The sequence below is a fragment of the Aquarana catesbeiana genome, unplaced genomic scaffold (genome assembly GCF_042186555.1).
Source record: "Aquarana catesbeiana isolate 2022-GZ unplaced genomic scaffold, ASM4218655v1 unanchor226, whole genome shotgun sequence".
Taxonomy (NCBI): domain Eukaryota; kingdom Metazoa; phylum Chordata; class Amphibia; order Anura; family Ranidae; genus Aquarana; species Aquarana catesbeiana.
The window spans coordinates 1,895,710-1,920,425 of NW_027362653.1; the positions used below are offsets into that span (position 1 = coordinate 1,895,710).

General features: G+C 47.6%; 2 protein-coding genes and 1 pseudogene across 2 annotated transcripts in view; 1 reads left to right on the plus strand and 2 right to left on the minus strand.

Moving 5' to 3' along the window:
- Positions 1-24,716, plus strand: part of LOC141121596 (uncharacterized) — a 482,112-nt pseudogene that overhangs the window by 392,118 nt on the left and 65,278 nt on the right.
- LOC141121614 (uncharacterized) overlaps positions 1-24,716 on the minus strand; it is a 257,821-nt gene that overhangs the window by 57,177 nt on the left and 175,928 nt on the right. The window lies entirely within an intron of this gene.
- Positions 647-24,066, minus strand: LOC141121625 (uncharacterized). The gene is made up of 7 exons (XM_073611275.1): positions 23,995-24,066; positions 17,747-17,891; positions 17,537-17,634; positions 17,190-17,447; positions 16,943-17,084; positions 1,057-1,308; positions 647-666 (listed from the first exon to the last, which is right to left on the minus strand). Exons 2-7 carry the CDS (start codon positions 17,856-17,858, stop codon positions 647-649), a joined length of 882 nt encoding a protein of 293 aa, XP_073467376.1. The 5' UTR covers positions 17,859-17,891; positions 23,995-24,066.

A 24,716-nucleotide genomic window follows, 5' to 3' on the forward strand; every position in this document is an offset into this window, starting at 1 on the left:
TAGACAGCATATGGTATATCAGCTGCTGCATAGTATGGTTTGGCATGGAGTCGAGCCAATATGTGAAAGCTGGTCCCCATATTCAGTATGTGCAAATTGGTCAAAACTGAAATGGCTGGAAACCAGAGCAATGATGAGTATTTTTTTTGAGATGGATACAAGGCCGTGGTGTTTCATCTTTCATTTCCTGAGCTATGCTTTACTACTGGGAGTCATTTTAGGGACGTGAATGGCAGGTGAAGAACTGCTCTGTCTATGGGAATGTTTACCATTCTTCCAGAAGCGCATTTGTGAGGTCAGGCACTGATGTTGGACAAGAAGGCCTGGCTCGCAGTCTCCGCTCTAATTCATCCCAAAGGTGTTCTATCGGGTTGGGGTCAGGACTCTGTGCAGGCCAGTCAAGTTCCTGTGCACATTAAAGTTCATGTGCATGTAAAGGCCGGCATCCCAATACTTTTGGCAATATAGTGTATATGTTGCGGCTTTGAAGTGGTTTAGGGGCGCCCAGTGGGGGTACCAGAAGTCAGATCATGGACCTTATTGAAGGGAATCTCCTATCTAAGAAATACAAACTGGTAGATCTGTGTATGGATCTGTCATACTCTTGTAACTGTAAGACGCGTCAGGATATGTTCCAAAAGTTTCACTAGGCCTGGTCTGAAGTTCCTAAAAAGGATGCATACAAAAGAAGTGGGCTTATATCATAGGAGGAACACTACCAAGGGTCAACAAGTAGTGAATGCTGCAAAGTAAGAAGTCATCTTGCCGTTATAACCAGCAAAGTTGGTGCTAAAGCTGCCAACCAAGGGGGGCATAGTGTGCCTTGGCAGGGATGACGGTCCGCTCTGGTAGCGAGGAGGGTCTCTTATCGTGACCTCCTTCCTAAAGACTGGTGCTCCATACCCAGGAACCGTGCTGGGACCAGGTCATCCAGCTCCCAGGGCAAAGATGCCAAACTGCCCAGCCTTGTAACAAAATGAAGGCCCCCCATCCCCACAGTAAATCATTGCATCCATGGCAGCCGCCCCTACTGCACACCCCATGTCCCGACCCTACCCAGGACTGGCCTGGCATCATGAAGCCCCTGTGTATAAGCCTGTATGTCACAGGAGAAAGAGTATAAAAGAGAACCCTCATTAGTAAAGAATCTGAGAAGTCCAGGTTTAACACTATGTGGTGCTGGATGGACAATTGAGGTAGTCGGGTTTTCTCCTGGACTATACTGTGTGATGTCCTCATCTTCTACTTTACAGTCTGGAGACAAAGTGAGACAATCCTCTGAGGTTTTCCTCATCTCCCGTCCATCTACTAAAATTGAAAAACACTGAAAAGACTCACCGAGAGTGAGGTGACATAAGAGCTGAACTGGAGGATGGGATACAGGCTCCGCGTTGGAAGTGCTGCACCATGTAAGGGACTCTGAGTACAGTTAAACAGGTGTGACGTCACTGGAGTGTACTGTGCACATATGGGCTATTGGCCTTCTGCATAGGAACAGACAGGAAGGAAATGTAGTCCTATTGTAAGCACCTGGTCTCCCTTTTGGGGTACCCAGAAAAAGTTGTGCTTGCTTCTTGGAGTGCTGCCCTAATGCTAAATTCTCATGACTGCAGCCTCCGCCTACTTAATTGGGCATTAGCAAGTGAAGTTCTCCAATGTGCCCATGCTTATCCTGATGGGGTCCTTTTTGTAGCAGGGTATTTTAATCAAGCTAACTTAAGGTGCGTACTCTCCGGGACTCTATCAGTTTGTGAAGTGTGCTACGAGAGGGGAGAACATGCTGGATAAGTTGCATCGACTATTTCTAATTCCTGCATATGCCCCTGTTAGATGGAGAATAGCTCTAGAGTATAAGTTAGTTATCCTGGAAGGCATCATGGAAGACGTCCTGTATGATGAAACGCGCAGGGCGGAGTCAATGTCTGTAATCAGAATCCCGACGTGGCCTGCATTATTCCCAGGACCAGATGTATTACTATACATGCTGTTCGCTTTTAATTTATGTGAGTATTTTGATACATTTTAATCATTTTCAGTTGGATGGCATTTACGCTGTGTGGTAGCCATAGCTTTTGCTTTTTACTAGTATAACTACAAATCGGAGGGTGACCTATAGACCTGAGGGGGACGGACACTGCATCTTGGGACAAGAGCTCCTTCATGTTAAGCTCTATTTGACTTCTCTACATTTAGAGGGGCAAATTGTTTTGATAAGCATGCTCAGCCCCTTGACAACGGCCACTCACATATGTGGTCACTTGGCAGGTGCGGCCCTGTTAAAACAACTTACCATGCTCCCAGTGCAGTAGCTGGCGGGTACTGGATATCTCCCGATGCATACTAGCGATCAGGAGCTTTCCAGTCATGTGACCGCTGTGACAGCCAATTCCAGCGGTCCCATGACCCAAATGCCCACCTCCACCTCCTGGATTTTAGAATCCTTAAAAGGGTCGGGAGGTAGTCAGCGGGAGGGGGTAATATGGCATGCAGCGGAGGAACACTGTGGTGACACATTTCACAACTTGCACCTTTTCTGGTTAGGTCTATGGGAAGGGCACTTCGACAAGCATAAGCGTACTACATCCTTTCATGAATATTGGTCTTGTATTGTGGATTAATATTTGTGATGATTTTCTCCCTTTCCTGTGGGCTTATTGGACACTTTTACGTTTACCTTAACTTTCTTTTGTCTTGTTTGATTTAATGAAATATTGTATGAGTTTATATTAGCACTGCACTTGTCTATATGTACTTGGCTGGATGTCCCTCTTTCCCGCTAGCAGGGCTATTTTGAAAGAATGGACTGGTAAGTGTTGGAGCAACAAGATTTAAATCTGTATACAGACTCAGTTTTGAGTTATATAAAGTTCTGTGTAGGCTGTGTAGGAACACCTGAAATGCATATCGGCCCCTCGTCTATCCGACATCAGAGGTTGGATTTGACAACTATACTCTCTCACTGCGGCCGTACCCACGCTGGCTTGCCTGCCAATCCCTGGCTGTCCTGGATGTTCACACTGCGGCAGGTCCCACTCAACTGTTAGCATATAATAAATAGATGGAGTAATGCGTGATAAAGCCCCTGTACACCGGGACTGCGGGAGAAAGGTGAAAATGCGGGAAAGTGCCACCCAATCCGGGACTGTTGAGAGGTATGGACCCTGGATGAAGTGCGGTATCTTTTTAAGGAGCAAAATATCACTTTCAGAAATGGAGACATGGACATGAGAATACTAGAAATATAAAGAAATCTTGGCCCCAGATAGAGCAGCCGCTTACCAAAAATTACTAATAACAGATATGCCTAAAGTGAGGATAGTCAGCAATCAAACAGATGTATCAATTAAGCTACACAATATGCAGCATTGTTGGTAAAAAAAAAAAAAAAAATATATATATATATATATATATATATATATATATATATATATATATATATATATATATATATATATATATATATATATATATATATATATATATATATATATATATATATATATATATATATATAGAAAAAAATGAAAAAGAAGGAGACGATAAAAAAAAAAAAAAAAAAAAGTAGTAAGGGGAAGTAAAGATAAAAGAGATGAGTCCTGTACATTCAGAAGCCCCCTACCAACCACATTGCGAACTGCCATTAACCACTTGCTTACTGGTCACTTAAACCCCCTTCCTGCCCAGGCCATTATTCAGCTTCCAGCCCTCTCACACTTTGAACAATGTACCCAAATGAAATTTTTTATAATTTCATTCACACAAATAGAGCTTTCTTTTGGTGGTATTTAACCACCGCTGGGTTTTTCATTTTTTGCTAAACAAACAAAAAAAAGGACTGTAAATTTTGGAAAATAAAATACCGTATTTATCGGCGTATAACACACACTTTTTTCCCCTTAAAATCAGGGGAAAAACGCGGGCGCGTGTTATACGCCGATCCCCTGCGATCCCCCGCTGACCGTGAGCGGAGCGATCGCCGGCTGCCGATATACAGATAGCCGAGTTTAAAAATGGCGCCGCCGGTGCCGAAATACATAGCCGTGACTTGCGATGGCTCTCGGCCACTTTCGGCTCCACTTGTAGTCGCGCCCGGGATTGACGTGACTGAGCGGAGCGAGCGCCGCCCATATACAGATAGCCGAGTATACTCGGCTAGGTTCGGCTAGCTCCGCTCACGGTCACGCCCAGTCCCGCCCTATGATGGGCACAGGGACTGGGCGTGACTGTGAGCGGAGCAAGCCGAACCTAGCCGAGTACACTCGGCTATCCGTATATGGGCGGCGCTCGCTCCGCTCACAGTCACGCCCATCCTGGGCGGGACTACGAGTGGAGCCAAAAGTGGCAGAGAGCCGTCAAAAGTCACGGCTATGTATTTCGGCGCCATTTTCAAACTGCAGTGACACTGACAAGTCACTGCAGTTTTTAACTGCAGCCTGGGCAAGGCTGCAAATGGACACAGACAAAGCTGCAAGGCTGCAAATGGACACTGTTAAGGCTGCAAATGACACCAAGGCTGCAAATGACACCAAGGCTGCAAATGACACCAAGGCTGCAAATGACACCAAGGCTGCAAATGACACTGGACAAGCATGCAGATGGACACTGTGCAAGGCTGCATTAATGGGCATTTAAATGTAAGTTTTTTTCCTTAAAACATTTTTTCCTTAAAATTCCCTCCTAAACTTGGGGTGCGTGTTATACGCCGATAAATACGGTATTTATAGTTTGTTCTAAAATGTTGCAAACAGGTAATTTTTCTCCTTCATTGATGTGCACTAATGAGGCTGCACTGATAGGCACTGATGAGACAGCACTGATAGGTGGCACTGATGAGGCTGCACTGATGGACACTGATGAGGTTGCACTGATGGATGCCACTGATTGACACTAATGAGGCGGCACTGACAGGCAGCACTAATAGGTGACACTGATGAAGAGGCACTGATGGGCACTGATGGGTGTCACTAATTGGCAGCACTGGTGGGCACTGATTAACATCACTGATAGGCACTGTGTGGGACCAATGTTCCTGTAACAGAAGCCGGTTACCGGCTTTCTTCATTTCTCCTCAGTTGACTACCGGGCTTTTCCAAGCTGTTGCAATGGCTATCTTGACCGCCAAAAACGTCAAAACAAATTAGGGTCTGCGTATATCTGGCATGTTCATCAGCAGAGCGTCCCCAACAATAATAACCAGGGTAAGTGAATATATCAAAAAGTGAACATGTCACCAGGGCCGCCGAGAAGGGGGTACCACCAATCCTTCTGTACAGGGCCTGAGCCCCATCAGTTTAACAGGAGGGCCCAGGCAGATGAGAAGCAGAAGGAAGGGGAACCTGAATGGGGGGGGGGGGCGATTGTGTGGCATTTACTGGAACAGATCCCCTGTAGTTCCCCCTGAAGCAACTCCTCCTCCCTTCCTGCCCGCTGGCAGAGGATTGGTTCCTATAAATGCCACATCGATCACCCTCTCCTGTCCAGGTGCCCCTTCCTTCTGGTGCCGGGCCTCTCCGTGTGCCCCACCCCATTCACCGCAGCCTTGCCGGCTTCCCTCCTCTCCCTTCTGTCGGCTGCTGCGGGCACACAGGAGGATGTTTTAGGATGGAGAGCGGAGGAAGCAGCCAGTAAATATGTAATTCACACACAGAACTTTATTTATTAACTCAATACATTGTTATCTTTTAGCTTTAGCAGGAATTTTGTAAGTAGGGTTTATGTCTGCGAATGATTTTAGTGTATTTTTAGCAAAAAATATCATTTTGATATTTTCAGAGAGTGGGGGGGTCTGTCAGGTAGGCTGTACGCGGGCCCCGCGATTTCTAACAGCGGGCCTGCATGTCCCCAGTAACGTCTAACCTTAGGGCACGTCTATAAGATATGAAGGAACATCCCCACCTGGCCACAACCCCGAAAGCATGAGGATGAAGAGCCTGGAAACATTTTTGAATCTGGTACTAAATACCATCTACAGTATAAACTCTAAAGCCCACCTCAACCAAACCTATGTTCATTATACCCTTATGAATACGGGCATTCCAGGTTTGCCAATCCACTCCTTCAGGGTCCATATTACGATCTTTTTTCCCACGCTAACTGATAGGGCAATTTGGAAAACAGGTCAACTAACAGTCTGTACAGCAACGAAATGCACCCTTCGTTGCAGTGTAAACATCTCTTCTCAAACACCATTTGCATTGTAAGGTCATCACTTCATTTTTGGAGAGAACGTAGAAAACATAAAATTTGTTGTAGGTGAAAAAAAAAAAAAAAAAACCACCTTTCAGGAGGGTGGCATCTCTAAAAGCAGATCAAAGTATGAGAAAGGGCGTATGCCCTTGCGATCAATAAATTGGCCTATCTGATATAATCCCTTGTCCGTCCACCATCTAAACTGCTGAGATTGTAGGTCCAGGGAAAACAAGAGGGTTGTTAACCACTTAAGCTTTGGAAAAATGTACCCCCCCTTCATGACCAGGGGTGTTAAGAATCGAATATCCCCCCCAAAATCAAACGGGGGGGGGTGTCATTTTGTAGGGAACCCTTGGGGAAATCTAACGAGGCCACCCTGAGTTTTATACGGTGTACCGGACCTGAGCTATACCGGTTCAAAATGACGTTTTCCGGTAACCGGAACCTTCCAATTGGGGTACCGGGCATAAAGCTCAGTTTGGAGGTACCACTAGATGCCCTCTACCGAACCCTGAAGTTTAGTGTTTCTGTGATACATGGCCCGGGAGCACCGGTACTGTGAAAGGGCTACCGGTAAATCCCCAGGGAACAAATTTGGACTTAACATTGGAGTCTATGGGGAAAATTGGCCAGCTTGGGGACGCGATTACCACTGCAAACCATCGTAGCTGTACGTCAGGCCCTTTAAGCGGAATAGCAGGCGTGTGCACCCGCTGCACAGCGGAGGTGCCGATGCCCGTGACTGGTGGTCGTAATGACCGCTGGCCACGAGCGAACGCAGGTGCACGAGAGGCAGAACAGGGACAGAACAGTCCCAGTTCTGTAAGGAGAGAGAGATTGTGAGTTCCTACGAGCTGGGAACCACGATCTCTCATCTCCTATAGTCATTCCCAACCCCCACAGTTAGAACACACACAGGGAACACAGTTAACTCCTTGATCGCCCCCTAGTGTTAACCCCTTCCCTGCCAGTGACATTTATACAGTAATCAGTGCATTTTTATAGCACTGATCGCTGTATAATTGTCAATCGATCCAAAAATGTGTCAAAAGTGTCCGATGTGTCCGCCATAATGTCGCGGTCTCGATAAAAAAAAAAAAAAAAAAAAAAGATTAAATTAAATCGCTGATCGCCGCCATTACTAGTAAGAAAAGATAAAAAATAATAATAAAAATGTCATAAATCTATCCCTTATTTTGTAGACGCTATAATTTTTGCGCAAACCATATGCTTTTTGCGATTTTTATTACCAAAAATATGTAAAAGAATACATATCGGCCTAAACTGAGAAAAAAAATTTGCTTTTTTAAAAAAAAAAAAAAATTGGGGATATTTATTACAGCAAAAAGTACAAAATATTGTGTTTTTTTCAAAATTGTTGCTCTTTTTTTGTTTATAGCACAAAAAATAAAAACCGTAGAGGTGATCAAATACCACCAAAAGAAAGCTCTATTTATGGGGAAAAAAAAAAAAAAAAAAAAAAAAGGACGTCAATTTTGTTTGGGTACAACGTCGCACGACCGCACAATTGTCAGTTAAATCGATGCAGTGCTGTATCGCAAAAAATGGCCTGGTCATTGAGCAGCCAAATCTTCCAGGGCTGAAGTGGTTAAAACTCCACTTTCGTGGGGAAAAAAAAATAGCAAATAAAAGAAAAAATATAGCGCATATAATTGCGACACAAGTCATATTGTAATTGAATGTTATTAAAAATGACCTTTCCTTTTCAATCTGCAGCCACTGTAATTTTCTGTAAATGCAATATGGCTACCTGGAGTTGTTCTGTACACAGAGTGTGTACTGACCACTCCCCAGAAACATAAATTTCCTGCTTGTTTGATTGGCTCACCAAATTTTCCCAGAAGTCTGCCTAAGATACAAGTCAGATTTCAGGCATCCCCTGCAACAAAAATGTCATTTTTTTCTCGAACATCCCGGGACACAGAGCCACAGTAATTACTGATGGGTTATATAGGTATCACTGGTGATTGGACACTGGCACACCCTATCAGGAAGTTCAACCCCCTATATAATCCCTCCCCTTCCAGGGATACCTCAGTTTTTACGCCAGTGTCTTAGGTGATGGACGTGTAAAGATGTCCCGTGCTGAGCTCCAAAGGGAATATCCTATACTGGGGCAAGCCAGACAGACCGGATCCATTCAAAGTGTCTTTTCTAGGCCGAATTGGATGGTACCCGGGCCTCGTGTCCGAAGAAACGAGGTTTTACCTGTAACGCTTCTCTTTTTAGAGAGCTGGACCCCGCATATTAGAAAATGGTTTTTCTAGCCTAATTTCTAGCCGGGTGCTTTACAGGGCCAGAACTGTGGATCTCCCTATTCGTAGGAGGCCCCAGTCTGACGGTTTTTCAAACGGAGCCCACCGTGAGAGGCGAAGATTGGGTCTGTGTACAGAACCCTGCAGCTGGATAAGGTAAGGGAGATTCCACAGAATTTTTTAATTCTAGTAGGTTTTCTCCTTTAAGGTAAATGCATGCTATGCCTATTGTGACCACCGGGGGCTGCCAAGAGCACATACCTTCACATGCTGATGTCTGTCTCAGTGTTTCCATGCTGCACAAGCTCCTCCGGCCGGCTCCAGGTAGGATGGGATGGGGGGCTCTCCTCAGGGATATCTCCCCCCAGACTAAGGGGAGGCCGCAGGCGATCTGTTAAGCAGTTAGACACCGCATTTTCACCGCCGTCATTACATGGGCAGGCCCATCATTACCGGCCTCTATCCCCCCCCCCCCCCCAGCCTCCATGTTGGTTCAGAAGGGTCGGCTAGCGCGGAAAGCGCTCCTTTTTTCAAAAAACGAAGGGGGGGGCGCGGTGGGGGGGGGGGGCGTCAGCACAGCATGCTCAGACGCCCACAGGACCGGTGCAGGCTATTAAAGGCACACTAAGCCTTCTGGAGGGACACAGAGCTGACGGTGGCATGTAAGGTGGGACACAGGCATTCTCCTAGGCAGCATTTACTAAAGTAACACCAGACTGAGCATTGGGTAGCAAGGCATTTAGGCAGACTACATCGCTCAGCAGTCAGTGTTCATTTTTTGATACCTCCACCTTGTTGCTTTGCACTATGGGTAGAAGAGGTTCAAGCACCCCAAGAACCAGAGACTCTAGGGGATCTCGTTCAGGTTCTGAGGGCCCCCCGTCTGCAGCATCCCCCCCCCCCCTCGAGGGGCCAGGGACGGCTAGCCAGGGAGACAGGGAGAGCCGTTGGGGTCAGGGGCTATACCTGCTTCTGGCACTTCAGCCCCTGTATACATTACGCAGGAGGTTTTTCCCTCAACAATTAATGGTTTAGAGGAAAGATTAATGGCCGCGATTACGTCTTCACTTGGTGGAAGAAAACGCACTAGGCCTTCCTCTGTTCCCCAAGACCCTCAGGCAGAGGAGCTCAGGGATAAAGGAGAGGAATCCCTTTCAGAGGATCAGGATGGGACGGATGATTCCTCTTCGGAGGAATCAGGTGGAGAGGGTCCCTCTGCGACTTCCCAAGAGGAGAAAGTCTTTTTACAGATCCTTACTGGATTGGTCCGCTCCACATTTAAGTTGCCCATATCTGAATCAGTTAAAGAACCCTCTTCTTCTCTGGGGTCACTGAAACCTCAAACAGCACAGGCTTTTCCTGTTCATAATTTACTTGAAAAGCTCCTTTATGCTGAGTGGGATCACCCAGATAAAGTTTTTTTTCGCCGAAAAAGTTTTCAACACTTTATCCTATGGAAGAAAAGTTTATTAAAATGTGGGGAACACCGGCCATTGATGCCGCCATTTCCTCTGTAAATAATAGTCTGACTTGTCCTGTAGACAATGCTCGGATGCTCAGGGATCCTGTAGATAAAAAGATGGAATCCCTATTAAAGGATGTTTTCTCCTTAGCAGGTTTAGTGACTCAACCTGCAGTAGCAGCGATTGGAGTCTGTCAATACTTAAGAGACCATGTTAAGCAGGTCATCAGAGTATTACCTGAACAGCAGGCCCAGGGGTTTGCTAACCTTCCAGCGGCCTTATGCTTTGTTGTTGACACCATTAGAGATGCTATCGTGCAAACCTCCCGTCTTTCACTGGGGTTGGTGCATATACGTAGAATCCTATGGTTGAAAAATTGGTCAGCCGAAGCACCATGTAAGAAGCTACTGGCGGGGTTTCCATTTCGTGGTGAAAGGTTGTTTGGAGAGGACTTGGATAACTATATCAAGAGAATCTCTGGTGGGAAAAGTACTCTCTTACCTGTTAAGAAGAAGAGTAAGCGTCCCTCTTTCAAACGGACTCTTTCCCCAGCGCCGGGGGCTTCAGCCTCGATGGCCGCCTCGAAGTCCAGAGACAAGAGTCATCCCCAGGGACAAAAGAAGTCCTGGGGGAAGAAGCCTACTAGGCAAAACGCTAAGACCTCTGCATGAGGGGGTGCTCCCGCTCGCTCGAGTGGGGGGGAAGAGTGCTACAGTTCTCAGGGCTCTGGCAGGAGGACTTCCAGGACAGATGGGTAATCTCCACGGTAACCTTAGGGTACAAGCTGGAGTTTCAGGAATTTCCCTCTCCTCGTTTCCTCAGGTCAAGTGTCCCCAGAGATCCAGAGAAAAAGCAGTTGCTCCTTCTAGCGTTAGAGCGACTTGTCGCAGGAGGTCATTATGATTGTTCCCGTGAAGGATCAAGGATTGGGCTTATATTCCAACCTTTTTACGATCCAAAAACCAAATGGGGATGTCAGGCCCATTCTGGATTTAAGGGATCTGAACCGATTCCTAAGGATTCAATCCTTCCGCATGGAATCAATTCGGACAGTAGTCTCCACCCTGCAGGGAGGAGAATTTCTGGCATCAATAGACATCAGAGATGCATATCTGCATGTGCCCATTTTTCCTGCTCATCAGAAGTTTCTGCGCTTCGAGGTAGGAGGGCGCCATTTCCAGCTTGTGGCTCTGCCTTTTGGGATAGCCACTGCACCTCGAGTGTTCACAAAGGTCTTGGCCCCTCCTCTGGCCAGATTAAGGGCTCAGGGTATAGCGGTCATAGCATACCTAGATGACCTGCTACTGATAGACCGGTCGGTAGCCTCCTTGAACGGAAACTTGAGGACCACAGTCAAGTACCTGGAACACCTGGGTTGGATCCTCAACTTAGAAAAGTCTTTCCTAAAACCAGTAAGAAGACTGGAATATTTGGGTCTCATTATAGATACAAGCCAGGAGAAAGTATTTCTACCTCAGGCAAAGATCATTGCTTTAAGGGAGCTGATTCTGGCAGTCGGGACCAAGAAGAGTCCTTCTGTCCGCCTTTGTATGAGGCTACTAGGGAAGATGGTGTCTTCATTCGAAGCAGTTCCCTATGCTCAGTTTCATTCAAGAATGCTGCACAGTATTCTGTCGGCCTGGAACAAGAAGGTTCAGGCATTAGACCTTCCGATGCACCTGTCTCAGGCGGTGCGTCACAGCCTCAATTGGTGGCTAATACCCGAAAACCTGCAGAAAGGGAAATCCTTTCTACCGGTTACCTGGACGGTGGTAACAACAGATGCCAGTCTGTCGGGTTGGGGAGCAGTTCTGGAACAGTCAGGTTCAGGGGGTATGGTCCAAGACCGAGAGGACCTTAGCCATCAACAATCTGGAGATCCAGGCGATATATCTAGCCCTAAAGGCCTGGACTATCAGGCTACAGGGTTGCCTGGTCAGGATCCAGTCCGACAATGCCACAGCAGTGGCTTATATCAATCATCAGGGAGGCACCAGGACCCGAGCTGCTCAAAAAGAGGTGAACCAGATCTTAGTCTGGGCAGAGAGGCATGTGCCGTGCATATCGGCAGTTTTCATTCCAGGGATAGAGAACTGGCAGGCGGACTATTTAAGTCGCCAGCAGTTACTTCCAGGGGAATGGTCTCTGCATCCCGATGTCTTTTGGGCCATATGCCAAAGATGGGGGGTTCCAGATGTAGATCTCTTTGCATCCCGATTCAACAAAAAGATAGACAGATTTGTGGCAAGGACAAAAGATCCTCTTGCATGCGGGACGGATGCGTTGGTGATTCCGTGGCATCAGTTCTCACTGATTTACGCATTCCCGCCTATTCTGCTACTGCCACGACTCCTTCGCAGGATCAGGCAGGAAAGGAAGTCGGTACTTCTGGTGGCCCCCACTTGGCCCAGAAGGACTTGGTATGCAGAAATAGTAAGGATGACGGTGGGTTCCCGTGGATACTACCGGTACGCCCAGACCTGTTATCTCAAGGTCCAGTGTTCCATCCTGCCTTACAAACGCTAAATTTGACAGTTTGGCTATTGAGACCCACGTTCTGAAGAGTCGTGGGCTTTCAGGTTCTGTGATATCTACCTTGATCAATGCAAGAAAGCCTGCTTCCAGAATGATTTATCAGAGTCTGGAAAGCTTATATATCCTGGTGTGAATCCAGAGGTTGGCATCCCAGGAAATATGTCATAGGTAGAATTCTTGATTTTCTACAATGGTTAGAGATGAAGCTGGCCTTGAGTACCATCAAGGGCCAGGTCTCGGCCTTATCAGTATTATATCAACGGCCATTTGCTTCGCATTCTTTGGTCCAAAACTTTATGCAGGGGGTGATGCGTCTTAATCCTCCGGTTAGGGCGCCCCTAAACCCCTGGGACTTGAACTTGGTCCTGGCTGTGTTACAGAAACAGCCTTTTGAACCAATATGTCAGATTCCTTTGGTCTTGCTGACAAGGAAGTTAATTTTTCTGGTAGCCATCTCTTCTGCTAGAAGAGTTTCAGAATTAGCAGCCCTTTCCTGTAAGGAGCCTTATTTGATTATACACAAGGATAGAGTGGTACTACGCCCTCATCCTAGTTTTTTACCGAAGGTGGTTTCAGATTTTCATCTAAACCAAGACATTGTTCTACCTTCCTTTTTTCCAGATCCCTGTTCTCCGGAAGAAAGATCACTACATTCGTTGGATGTAGTAAGAGCAGTCAAGACCTATCTGGAAGCAACTGCTCAGATTCGCAAAACGGATGTTTTGTTCGTGCTGCCAGAGGGTCCCAATAGAGGACAGGCAGCGTCAAAAGCTACCATTTCTAAATGGATTCGACAGTTGATTATTCAGGCTTACGGTTTGAAACAAAAGATTCCTCCGTTTCAGATCAGGGCACATTCCACAACGGCTATTGGTGCTTCTTGGGCAGTGCATCACCAGGCCTCTATGGCTCAAATCTGCAGAGCTGCAACCTGGTCTTCAGTTCATACATTCACCATATTCTATCAGGTGAATGTGAGAAGGCATGAGGATATCGCCTTTGGGCGTAGTGTGCTGCAGGCAGGGGTACAGGGTCCTCAGGTCTGATTGCACCCTACTTGGTCGTGGTTCCCCCCCCTCAGGTAGCATTGCTCTGGGACATCCCATCAGTAATTACTGTGGCTCTGTGTCCCGTGATGTTCGAGAAAGAAAATAGGATTTTTAAAAACAGCTTACCTGTAAAATCCTTTTCTTTCGATGGACATCACGGGACACAGAGGTCCCGCCCCTCTTCTAATACACTTTTTTTTTTTTTTTTTTAAATTTAATATTTCTTTATTGGATTTTCAGAAAAAGGTACATACATGTCATGACCAAACCGATAGTAATAGCAGGAACAGATGTTCCATCTAGAAACAAGCTATTTTTACAGATAACACTGTGTAAAAAGAAAAAGTAAACAGTAACATTTCAAATTGGTTGGCTGAAGCAGGTAATCGAGTAAGGAGAGAATCTAGATGGAGAGGGGGTGGGATGTGGAGGGGGGGAAAGGAATTGGGGTATAGGGAGGGGGGGTGGGGGGACAGGGCACCAGCGGACCATAGATAAAGACAAAAATGTTCATATCAATTCAGTTACACTTGAACAGTACATTTTGGGTGTTGTAACCAGAGTGGCCACAAAGCCATATGTTTTTGGACAGTTAAATTTTTCCTAGCCACTATCCTTTCCATTTCACACTGGAAGTTGAAATCAGCGACAGTACTAGAAATGGAGGGGACTGTGGTGGTTTTCCATAGTCTGGTGATGTTTAATTTGGCGGCATATAGTAGGTGGAGAATTACACATCTAGACTGAGGTGGAAATTTTTCTATGCCAATGTGTAAGAGAGCCAGGGCAGGAGTCGGGGAACATGAAATCCCAGTGATGGAGGAGATCAGAGCAAATACTTGGTTCCAAAAAGAGCTCAAGGATTTGCAAAACCATAGCGTATGTGCAATGGAGCCTATACTGCCGCAATTTGTCCAGCAGCATGGTGATTGGCCTGGATACATTTTAGACAGTCGGTAGGGGGTGAGATACCATCTGTGGATGGTCTTTTGGTAGGATTCCCAGTGGTTTGAGCAGCGAGACGCTTTATGAGTTTCTGTGAATGCTCGTTGCCACTGGGTTTGGGTGAGGGGGACTTTCAACTCCTCCGCCCATTTGTTTAAGGAGCGCACTTGGGAGCATGGTCGAGTGTCGCTGAGACATGAGTACATCAGGGAGATACCTATACTGGGGCATGGAGTAGTGGAGTAGTAGTGGTATATTGGTACAGGGATATTCACTGTGGAGGGTAGTTTAACAAGGTTTAGGAAGTGTGAGATTCGCATGTATGTGAAAGCTTCTGAGTTTGGGAGTTTGAATTTGACTTGGAGAGATTCAAAAGGTATGCAGCGAACCATGATCTCTCAAGTCACCAATGGTCAGGATACCAGCGGATTGCCACTTGGAAAGGTTCAGATCAGGGATGCAGAGGGATATGGCTTTTAATGGTATCGGTAAAGTTCTACTAGGTGAGTTTTGCGGGTACATATTTAGAAGTTTTCTCCAGGCCAACATCGAGGCAGATATCATTGGGTTAATTTTCCGAGGGGTCGGAGAATATCCAGCTGTCATTAGTAGGAGGTAGTCTGTCAAGGTAGCGGGTTGTGCGCAAGAAGCTTCTATGGTGGACCATATTTTTTCGGGCGTAGGATGCCACCAATAGTAAATTTGGTCTAAGATTGAGGCATAGTAGTAGTTGTCGATATTGGGTAAGCCCATTCCACCTTGGTCCTGGCGTCTAGTGAGTATGTGGCCAGCACATCTAGGTGGTTTAGAATTCCAAATATATTTAGTTCTAATACACTTCTATTGCTTGGCTACAAAACTGAGGTATCCCTGGAAGGGGAGGGATTATATAGGGGGTTGAACTTCCTGGTTAGGGTGTGCCAGTGTCCAATCACCAGTGATACCTATATAACCCATCAGTAATTACTGTGGCTCTGTGTCCCGTGATGTCCATCGAAAGAAAAGGATTTTACAGGTAAGCGGTTTTAAAAAATACTATTTTTTGAAGAGAGACTTTCAATAGAAACACGTCTAAAAGGGATGCAGGCCCAGCAGATTTCCTCATTAGTACCCATCAGCTGCACACCTGACAGTCAATTATGAAACCACTCTCATTAGACCAGTGATTCTCAACCTGAGGGTCAAATGATGATTTGCCAGGGGTCACTGAATCCTGGGTTGTTCCTGAAGCCCGCACCGCTCTCCCAGCCTTTTTGTGGCCGCCCAGCAGGGCTGTTCCTGGAGCCCCCAGCTGCCCACTTAGCCTCTTCGCATCTGCCCATTCAGTTCACGGCATGGCTTGGGGGCAGAGACTAGAGGTCAGCTGACTGGTGAGGAATGTTAAGTGGAAGGGGCTGGAGGAGACCCTATCTCCTGATTTTGGCATAGCTGTCACTGCTACGAGACATCACAAAGTCGGAGACACAGTGAGTAACACTACCTGTGATTATAGTTGCCATTAAAAGTCCCCACTACAGTTCTCAGATCAGCAGATGAACCTGATCAAGAGCACCTAAGTTGGCTGATCAGAACTTCCCCCCAGCACTGCCACTCATCCCAACTCCCCAACAGCACTGCCACTCATCCCACCACCAAGGAGTAAGAGAAGGAATAAAAATTGAGAATACATGGAAGGGAGAGGAAAAGAGGGGGAGGAACAAAGAAAAGGGGAGAGAAAGAACAAGAAAGACGGCTAGAGAGGGGGATGGGGGGAAAAAAACAAAACAAAAAAACAAGAAATTAGGATAGAGAGATAAAATGGAAAGAAAGGAGAACAAAGAGTGGTACATCCTAAAATGTACCATAGGGGTTTTAATAGTGTATGAGTGGAAAGGACTTAGGGAGCGCTAAATGTCGGTGGGTTAGGGGCGCAAATTACTTGTCTTGCCTTGGGTGCTGACAACCCACGCTACGAAAATAATTTTACGGTTGGGGGTCCCCACAACTTAGGAAATTTTATCAAGGGGTCACGGCACTAGAAGGGTTGAGAACCACTGCTTTAGACCCACTCAGTACAGGAGGCACAGACAAAAAAACATTTATTCAGAATAACAAAAGGTAGGAATTTGCAACAAAGTTTGTTATAATCCTTGCAGTGTACATAGATCACCCAGAGGGGGATGTTTTTTTTACTAAACAAAAATGGAGTTACGCTTTAATAGCAAAAAAAATGGCCTAGTCATGAAGGGGGTAAAATCTTCTGAAGCTCAAGTAGTTATTATAATGTACCCAACAGCAACTTAAAGTACATAAACCATAGACATCAAGTTCACATCCCAGTTTGTCTCAAAGCGGAGCTCCACCGAAAATTTATTTATTTTTTTTTAAAGTCAGCAGCTTCAAATACTGCAGCTGCTGACTTTTAAAACATGGACACTTACCTGTCCAGGGCGCCCGCGATGTCGGCAGTATGGGTGGAGGAATGTATTTAGTGTTAATGACCCACCTGTGCTGATCTCTGTAGGAGTGTCCTCCTCTATAAATGTCCCCGTTATTCCATCCTCCTCCATAGACCGCTGATCATCCCTCACATACATCTCTTCTTCTTCTGCTTTAACCTCAAATTCTATATCGATTGGATCTCCACTCTAAATAAAAAAATGAGTGAATATAATTTGCAAACTATAAGCTCACATAGAAAATCCACACATCATCTCTATGAATCCATGTTCTCAAAGCTCTGTCCCACCAACCTTGTAACAGTGAGGGATGGTGTGATCTTCCAGTGTGGAATCCCGGGAATACAGAGGATGAGGACATCTCTCTGGTGGGTTTCTTTTCCTGGAGGACTTAATTGTGTTGTCCTGGTACAGATCTTTGTGTTCTTTTTTGTCCTCCTCTATAAATGTCCCCGTTATTCTATCCTCCTCCATAGACTGCTGATCATCCCTCACATACATCTCTTCTTCTTCTGCTTTAACCTCGACTTTAGAATCTCTCAGGTTTCCACTCTGAATATATAATAAAAATCACATCAATTGTCACAATGCAGAAAATGTACAGATCCTAATGATACTATCAGTGATTGTTCCTCATCTACCTGATGATGGTGAGGGATGGTGTGATCTTCCTGTGTGGAATCCCGGGAATACAGAGGACGGGGACATCTCTCTGGTGGGTTCCCATTACTGGATCCATCTGTAGGAAACACACACACTGACTGAATACATTGTTTCTATGTGTTTATCAGATGATGGGGGATCTAGGTGGACCCTCCGTACTGCTCTCTCCTTTACAAGTCTCCTCTTACCCGGTGATGTGAGGGGCGGCTGATTGTCCATCATGACGTCCTTGTAGAGATCCTTGTGTATCTTCTCAGTCATGTGACTCCGGTCCTCCTCCATCCTCATTGGTGCCGTCATTTGATCTATACAGGTCTCCTTGTAGACGGATAACTTTGGGAAATGAAAGTAAGTATTTGGATGGTATTGGCCACACAATAATAGGATGTGGGGGGTAATAGGAGGGTTGCTGTACATTTAAGAACTACTGCCCCCATGGGAATACATTTCATTTGGACTGTTTAGTGTTTGCTATATCTTCATGAACTCAAAAACCTCTTGGTCTGCCAGATCAGAAATTCCCTGTTCTCTGTTGGGTTTGTTTGGTTAATGAACTGGTTTTGATTAGCATTAGATCTGCAGATAAAGAATTATAAATATGATCCTTCCTTTGACTTGTTTGCTCTGAGGCAGTGCTGTGAGGTCAATGTAGGGTCAATGAAGGGGAACATGCTGACATTTGACCAGAAATTCCGGATAAAACTCCAGCTGTAAGGCTCCAATCTCCAGTAGCCTGCTGACTGACAGGAGTGATGTCACTTTCACTCTTTTTAGTATTCTCTCAGTCATGTGACTCCAGTACTCCCCCATCCCCATTGGTGCCATCATTTGATCTATACAGGTCTCCTTGTAGACGGATAACTTTGGGAAATGAAAGTAAGAATTATTTGGATGGTATTGGTCACACAAACAAGATGTGTGTGTGTGTGTGTGTGTGTGTGTGTGTGTGTGTGGGGGGGGGGGGGGGGGGCAGTAGGTTTTTTGAACATTTATAAACTACTACTCCCCATGGAAGCACATTTAGTCTGGATTGATTAGTGTTTGCTACAATTTGAATAAACGAGTGCCCGCCAATGGGTGAAGGACTGCCCTTCATTCCACTTGTTATCTTAGAACATATCACTTGAGAAGCGATACGATGAAAAGATGAAGAGCAGATTAACTTCCATTACTCTCAGGTAACAGTCTAAAAAATTAGTGCACATGGTTAGGGAGGACAATCCAACGCTGTATCCTGGCCTAGGCCGACAAGGCCCAGGCCTAGGGCAGCACTTTGCAGGGGGGCAGCATGGAAAGAGTGCCCGCCGGCTTACACTGTTAGTGTAGCGCCAGTCTTATGGGGCGGACTGGGCTGAGAGGCAAATTAGTCTAGCGCCCCCATAAAGCGGCTGCACTGCTTCCAGTATGCGGGCGGCCGGCAATCCGCAACTGTGGGGGGGCGCCACTTCACTTTTTTTTTCTTCATTTTGGAAAGAGTAAGGGAGGGTTATAGCCCCTGTCAGTTTATTTTTCACCATAAAAAGAGAGAGGGGCGCACCGGCCATGTGCATTATCTTTTGTAAAACATTTATTGAATAAAATAATAAAAAATTAATCACAAGCAGTAGTACAATCAGGTGCCATAAAACTCGAGCAGCAACAAGCAGCAAGTAGTTGTAGTGATGAGCGAAGCTTTCCAAAGGTCTTAGAGGAACATACAGGCATCACTACTAGCTAACGCGTTTCGAAGGGCACATCCCTTCTTCATCAGAGCTCAGCAGTCTGTGACATTTTTCCATATATCTGGTTGACCACTTGTGCGCAGGAGTCATTTTCTTTTTTCTATATCAGTTATTTTTCACCATCCCTGTCCCATTGCAGAGATTTCCCTTCACTTCCTGCCCCATAGTCAAAAAGGAAGTGAGGGGAAATCTATGCACATTAAGGGAGTCCATTGCCGCCCCCCCCCCCCCCCCCAGGCCCTCAGAACTAGTTTCCCCACTCGAAAATTTCAGGGCGGGGCTTAAACAGCAAGGGGTGTGGCCTTGACAGGAAGGGGTGGGTCATATTTAAATTAGGGGGTGCATGAGTTTAGTCAGGCCTAGGGCAGCACAAAACCTAAATACACTACTGGGACAATCACAGACCCAAAGACCCTCCTCCCCCAGAGTCCCCCTCAGCCCTATAGCCCCCTCTTCCCCGATTCCTTGACAGCCCTATACAGGGTCTAAGAATCCTTCAGCCCCACTAGCCCTCAGAAGCCCCTACCGACCTTCAGCCCTTCTTTATCCCTCACAATCTCAGCTCCTCTACTTCCCTCAGAACCTTCAGTATTTACCTCCCTCTGACACCAATGATGGAACATAGTCTTCATCACAGGCTGAGGAATATTTTCTTCCTACTGACCAGTAATGTAAGGGGCTCTATGCTCCATACTCCTGACCTCTGCACTCCATCATTGTATTGGCTGCATATTGTAATGATTGCCCATTTGTTGCCTGTGTAGTGTAACAATTGGCCTTTGTAGGCCATGTATGGTCAGGATGGTCATTGTCTTGTCTATTTATGGTCAGTGCTGTTTGTTTATTATTACTAGGATGTATCTCCAAAATGAGGAGACTGTTCCAGCCCCATAAGTGCGGAAATGTTCTGACCCTGAAGGCATACCTGCCAACTTTTGAACTTCAGAATGAGGGACACTTGAGGAAGGAAGTAACCTTGCATATCGCGCCGCGGCAAATGTGGGCGTGGTCAAACTTCTGACAATGGCAGGAGCTTAAGGGGCGTCATTAAACAAAACTCTGGCTTTCTTGTACCTATAAAATATGCTTTTATTATTGTTCCACAAGCAAGAGTCTCAAGGATACATACAAACCCCAGCACATTCATTTAAAAAAAAAGGATAAAAGAATGCAGGGTTTTGGAGTGCATTATGTACAGGGTGCGGGGTTCTGGGACGAGCTACGTACAGGGTGCGGGGGTTCTGGGACGAGCTACGTACAGGGTGCGGGGGTTCTGGGACGAGCTACGTACAGGGTGCGGGGGTTCTGGGACGAGCTACGTACAGGGTGCGGGGGTTCTGGGACGAGCTACGTACAGGGTGCGGGGGTTCTGGGACGAGCTACGTACAGGGTGCGGGGGTTCTGGGACGAGCTACGTACAGGGTGCGGGGGTTCTGGGACGAGCTACGTACAGGGTGCGGGGGTTCTGGGACAAGCTACGTACAGGGTGCGGGGGTTCTGGGACGAGCTACGTACAGGGTGCGGGGGTTCTGGGACGAGCTACGTACAGGGTGCGGGGGTTCTGGGACGAGCTACGTACAGGGTGTGGGGGTTCTGGGACGAGCTACGTACAGGGTGCGGGGGTTCTGGGACGAGCTACGTACAGGGTGCGGGGGTTCTGGGACGAGCTACGTACAGGGTGCGGGGGTTCTGGGACGAGCTACGTACAGGGTGCGGGGGTTCTGGGACGAGCTACGTACAGGGTGCGGGGTTCTGGGTTAAGCTATGATGGGAGGGGAGTAGTGGATGGCAGTATGATAAGAGGGGTGGTAGCGGAGGGCAGTATGATGAGAGGGGTGGTAGCGGAGGGCAGTATGATGAGAGGGGTGGTAGCGGAGGGCAGTATGATGAGAGGGGTGGTAGCGGAGGGCAGTATGATGAGAGGGGTGGTAGCGGAGGGCAGTATGATGAGAGGGGTGGTAGCGGAGGGCAGTATGATGAGAGGGGTGGTAGCGGAGGGCAGTATGATGAGAGGGGTGGTAGCGGAGGGCAGTATGATGAGAGGGGTGGTAGCGGAGGGCAGTATGATGAGAGGGGTGGTAGCGGAGGGCAGTATGATGAGAGGGGTGGTAGCGGAGGGCAGTATGATGAGAGGGGTGGTAGCGGAGGGCAGTATGATGAGAGGGGTGGTAGCGGAGGGCAGTATGATGAGAGGGGTGGTAGTAGAAGGCAGTATGATGGGAGGGGTGGTAGCGGAGGGCAGTATGATGAGAGGGGTGGTAGCGGAGGGCAGTATGATGAGAGGGGTGGTAGCGGAGGGCAGTATGATGAGAGGGGTGGTAGCGGAGGGCAGTATGATGAGAGGGGTGGTAGCGGAGGGCAGTATGATGAGAGGGGTGGTAGCGGAGGGCAGTATGATGAGAGGGGTGGTAGCGGAGGGCAGTATGATGAGAGGGGTGGTAGCGGAGGGCAGTATGATGAGGGGTGGTAGCGGAGGGCAGTATGATGAGGGGTGGTAGCGGAGGGCAGTATTATGAGAGGGGTGGTAGCGGAGGGCAGTATGATGAGAGGGGTGGTAGCGGAGGGCAGTATGATGAGAGGGGTGGTAGCGGAGGGCAGTATGATGAGAGGGGTGGTAGAGGAGGGCAGTGTGACGGGAGGGGGCAGCCACAGCGGAGGGCAGTATGATGGGAGGGGTGGTAGTAGAAGGCAGTATGATGGGAGGGGTGGTAGCGGAGGGCAGTATGATGAGAGGGGTGGTAGTGGAGGGCAGTATGATGAGAGGGGTGGTAGCGGAGGGCAGTATGATGAGAGGGGTGGTAGCGGAGGGCAGTATGATGAGGGGTGGTAGCGGAGGGCAGTGTGACGGGAGGGGGCAGCCACAGCAGAGGGCAGTATGATGGGAGGGGTGGTAGCGGAGGGCAGTATTATGAGAGGGGTGGTAGCGGAGGGCAGTATTATGAGAGGGGTGGTAGCGGAGGGCAGTATGATGAGAGGGGTGGTAGCGGAGGGCAGTATGATGAGAGGGGTGGTAGCGGAGGGCAGTATGATGAGAGGGGTGGTAGCGGAGGGCAGTATGATGAGAGGGGTGGTAGCGGAGGGCAGTATGATGAGAGGGGTGGTAGAGGAGGGCAGTGTGACGGGAGGGGGCAGCCACAGCGGAGGGCAGTATGATGGGAGGGGTGGTAGTAGAAGGCAGTATGATGGGAGGGGTGGTAGCGGAGGGCAGTATGATGAGAGGGGTGGTAGCGGAGGGCAGTATGATGAGAGGGGTGGTAGCGGAGGGCAGTATGATGAGAGGGGTGGTAGCGGAGGGCAGTATGATGAGAGGGGTGGTAGCGGAGGGCAGTGTGATGAGAGGGGTGGTAGCGGAGGGCAGTGTGATGAGAGGGGTGGTAGCGGAGGGCAGTGTGATGAGAGGGGTGGTAGCGGAGGGCAGTGTGATGAGAGGGGTGGTAGCGGAGGGCAGTGTGATGAGAGGGGTGGTAGCGGAGGGCAGTGTGATGAGAGGGGTGGTAGCGGAGGGCAGTGTGATGAGAGGGGTGGTAGTAGAAGGCAGTGTGATGGGAGGGGGCAGCCACAGCGGAGGGCAGTATGGGGGGACAGCATGACTGGAGGAGGCCAGTATGGCAGGGAGTAGAGTGACCATGAGCGTCCTTGATACACTGCACTGCAGGGAGCATTTCTCCTACCTTTCTAGGGCAGGAACAGCTGGACCTGGAGTCGGGGGTGGAGCTGGCGGTCCTAGGTACGGATGACTGTTTAACTCTACACTGTGGATGCAGCTAGCGCCAGGCTGGATAGGAGGACCGGCGGGGGCAGCATATAGGAGAACAGATCCTTCTCCTGCAGCCGCTGAAAGTCATCTCCGTACCTAGGACCGCCAGCTCCATCTCCCGACTCCGCCCCCGGCTCAAAAGTGCACTCTGCTGTAAATGCTGGGTCTCTGCCTCTCTCCTCCTAGTGACATCACTGCTTGCTAGATGCGAGGCGGGCTGCAGCTAGCAACCAGTTTGGGCAGTGAGCCAGGGGCCGGAGAAAAAAGTAAAAGGGGTCTCCGCCAGCCAGGGGCCCACCACAGTGCGTGGCAGCTGTGATGCAAGGGCTATTTTAGGGGGCATTAGATCGGCCCAGGGCCAGGAGGCGATTCCGGGACACTGTATTGTCCCGGAATGAAGGTACCCGGGACAGAGCTGCCAATTGCGGGACTGTCCCGGGCAATCCGGGACTGTTGGGAGGTATGCTGAAGGGGTTAATCTAGGTCTCCACATTATATATATGCGTGTATCATCATCTGCTGGAGATAAAAGACGTCACAGTGACTATGGAGGAAGAGGACAGACATGACGGGGGGCAGTGTTGCCAACCTTCTAGATTGGAATTTACTGACACGACACCCAAAATTTACTGGCACAGCCAAGTCTTTACTGGCATTTTCAAAAGTTACAAAATTACAGTTTTAAGTGCAAATCTTGGTATTTAGGCTACAAGAAAGTACAAAATGCAATTAGCAATGTGATTTAAGGTAGATATTAAGACAAAAAACACATTTCTTATTTTATTTTCAATATAGTAAGTAAGCAGCTCAGGGACAGGACTCAGGAGGGTGAGAAATTAGAATGGGCGGCGCACTCACACACACACACACACACACACACACACACACGAAATTTACTCTCACAGTGACACTGACAGCAGTGTGTACTGGGTGTAAATAGAAAATAAGATCTTATTACCTCCTCTGCTACCACTTCCAGAAATGTCTTCTCTATACTTCCTCCCAACTCACCTCTCACTCGGAACTTCTTATTTATAACTTCTTAGCTGTAACATTACATCATTTCCTGTCTGTATTCCAAGGAGACTTCCTGTCTGAGTTGAGGTGTGATCACCATCTTGTGGAGCTCAGAGGAACTGCAGCCTCAAGAAACTGTATATCCTTATAGATGGGGTCATCTCCACTCCCACCAAGGGGGATAGAAATATATTACCGCCTAGTCCAGCCTTTCCCAGCCAGGGTTCCTCCAAAGGTTTCTACGGGTTCCTTGAGCAATGAACAATTTCTGTCTCTCAATAAAAATGATCTGTAAGGGGAGCTGATTTCCTACTGAAGAGGAAATAAGAATGTCCTTCTCCCACTGACCACTGATATAAGGGGGTCCTTCTCCCATTGGTCACCAATGTAAGGGACCATCACACTGACCACTGATATAATGGGTCCTTCTTCTGTTGGTCTCCAATGTAAGGGAACAACTACTAGTAATGAGCTCTGAGTTTAGTCTGAAGCTATGAGTAAGCGCTCTATGGGAGCGTGAAACGCATCAGCGGTTATGCTGTATCACTTCAACAGAGCGATGTATGCATTTTATACCATGTCATTTTTTCAATAAAGAAGATTTTACCTTTATTATTCCAATCCGGAGTGCGGCAGTCCAGATTTTTCATTGCACCTATACCA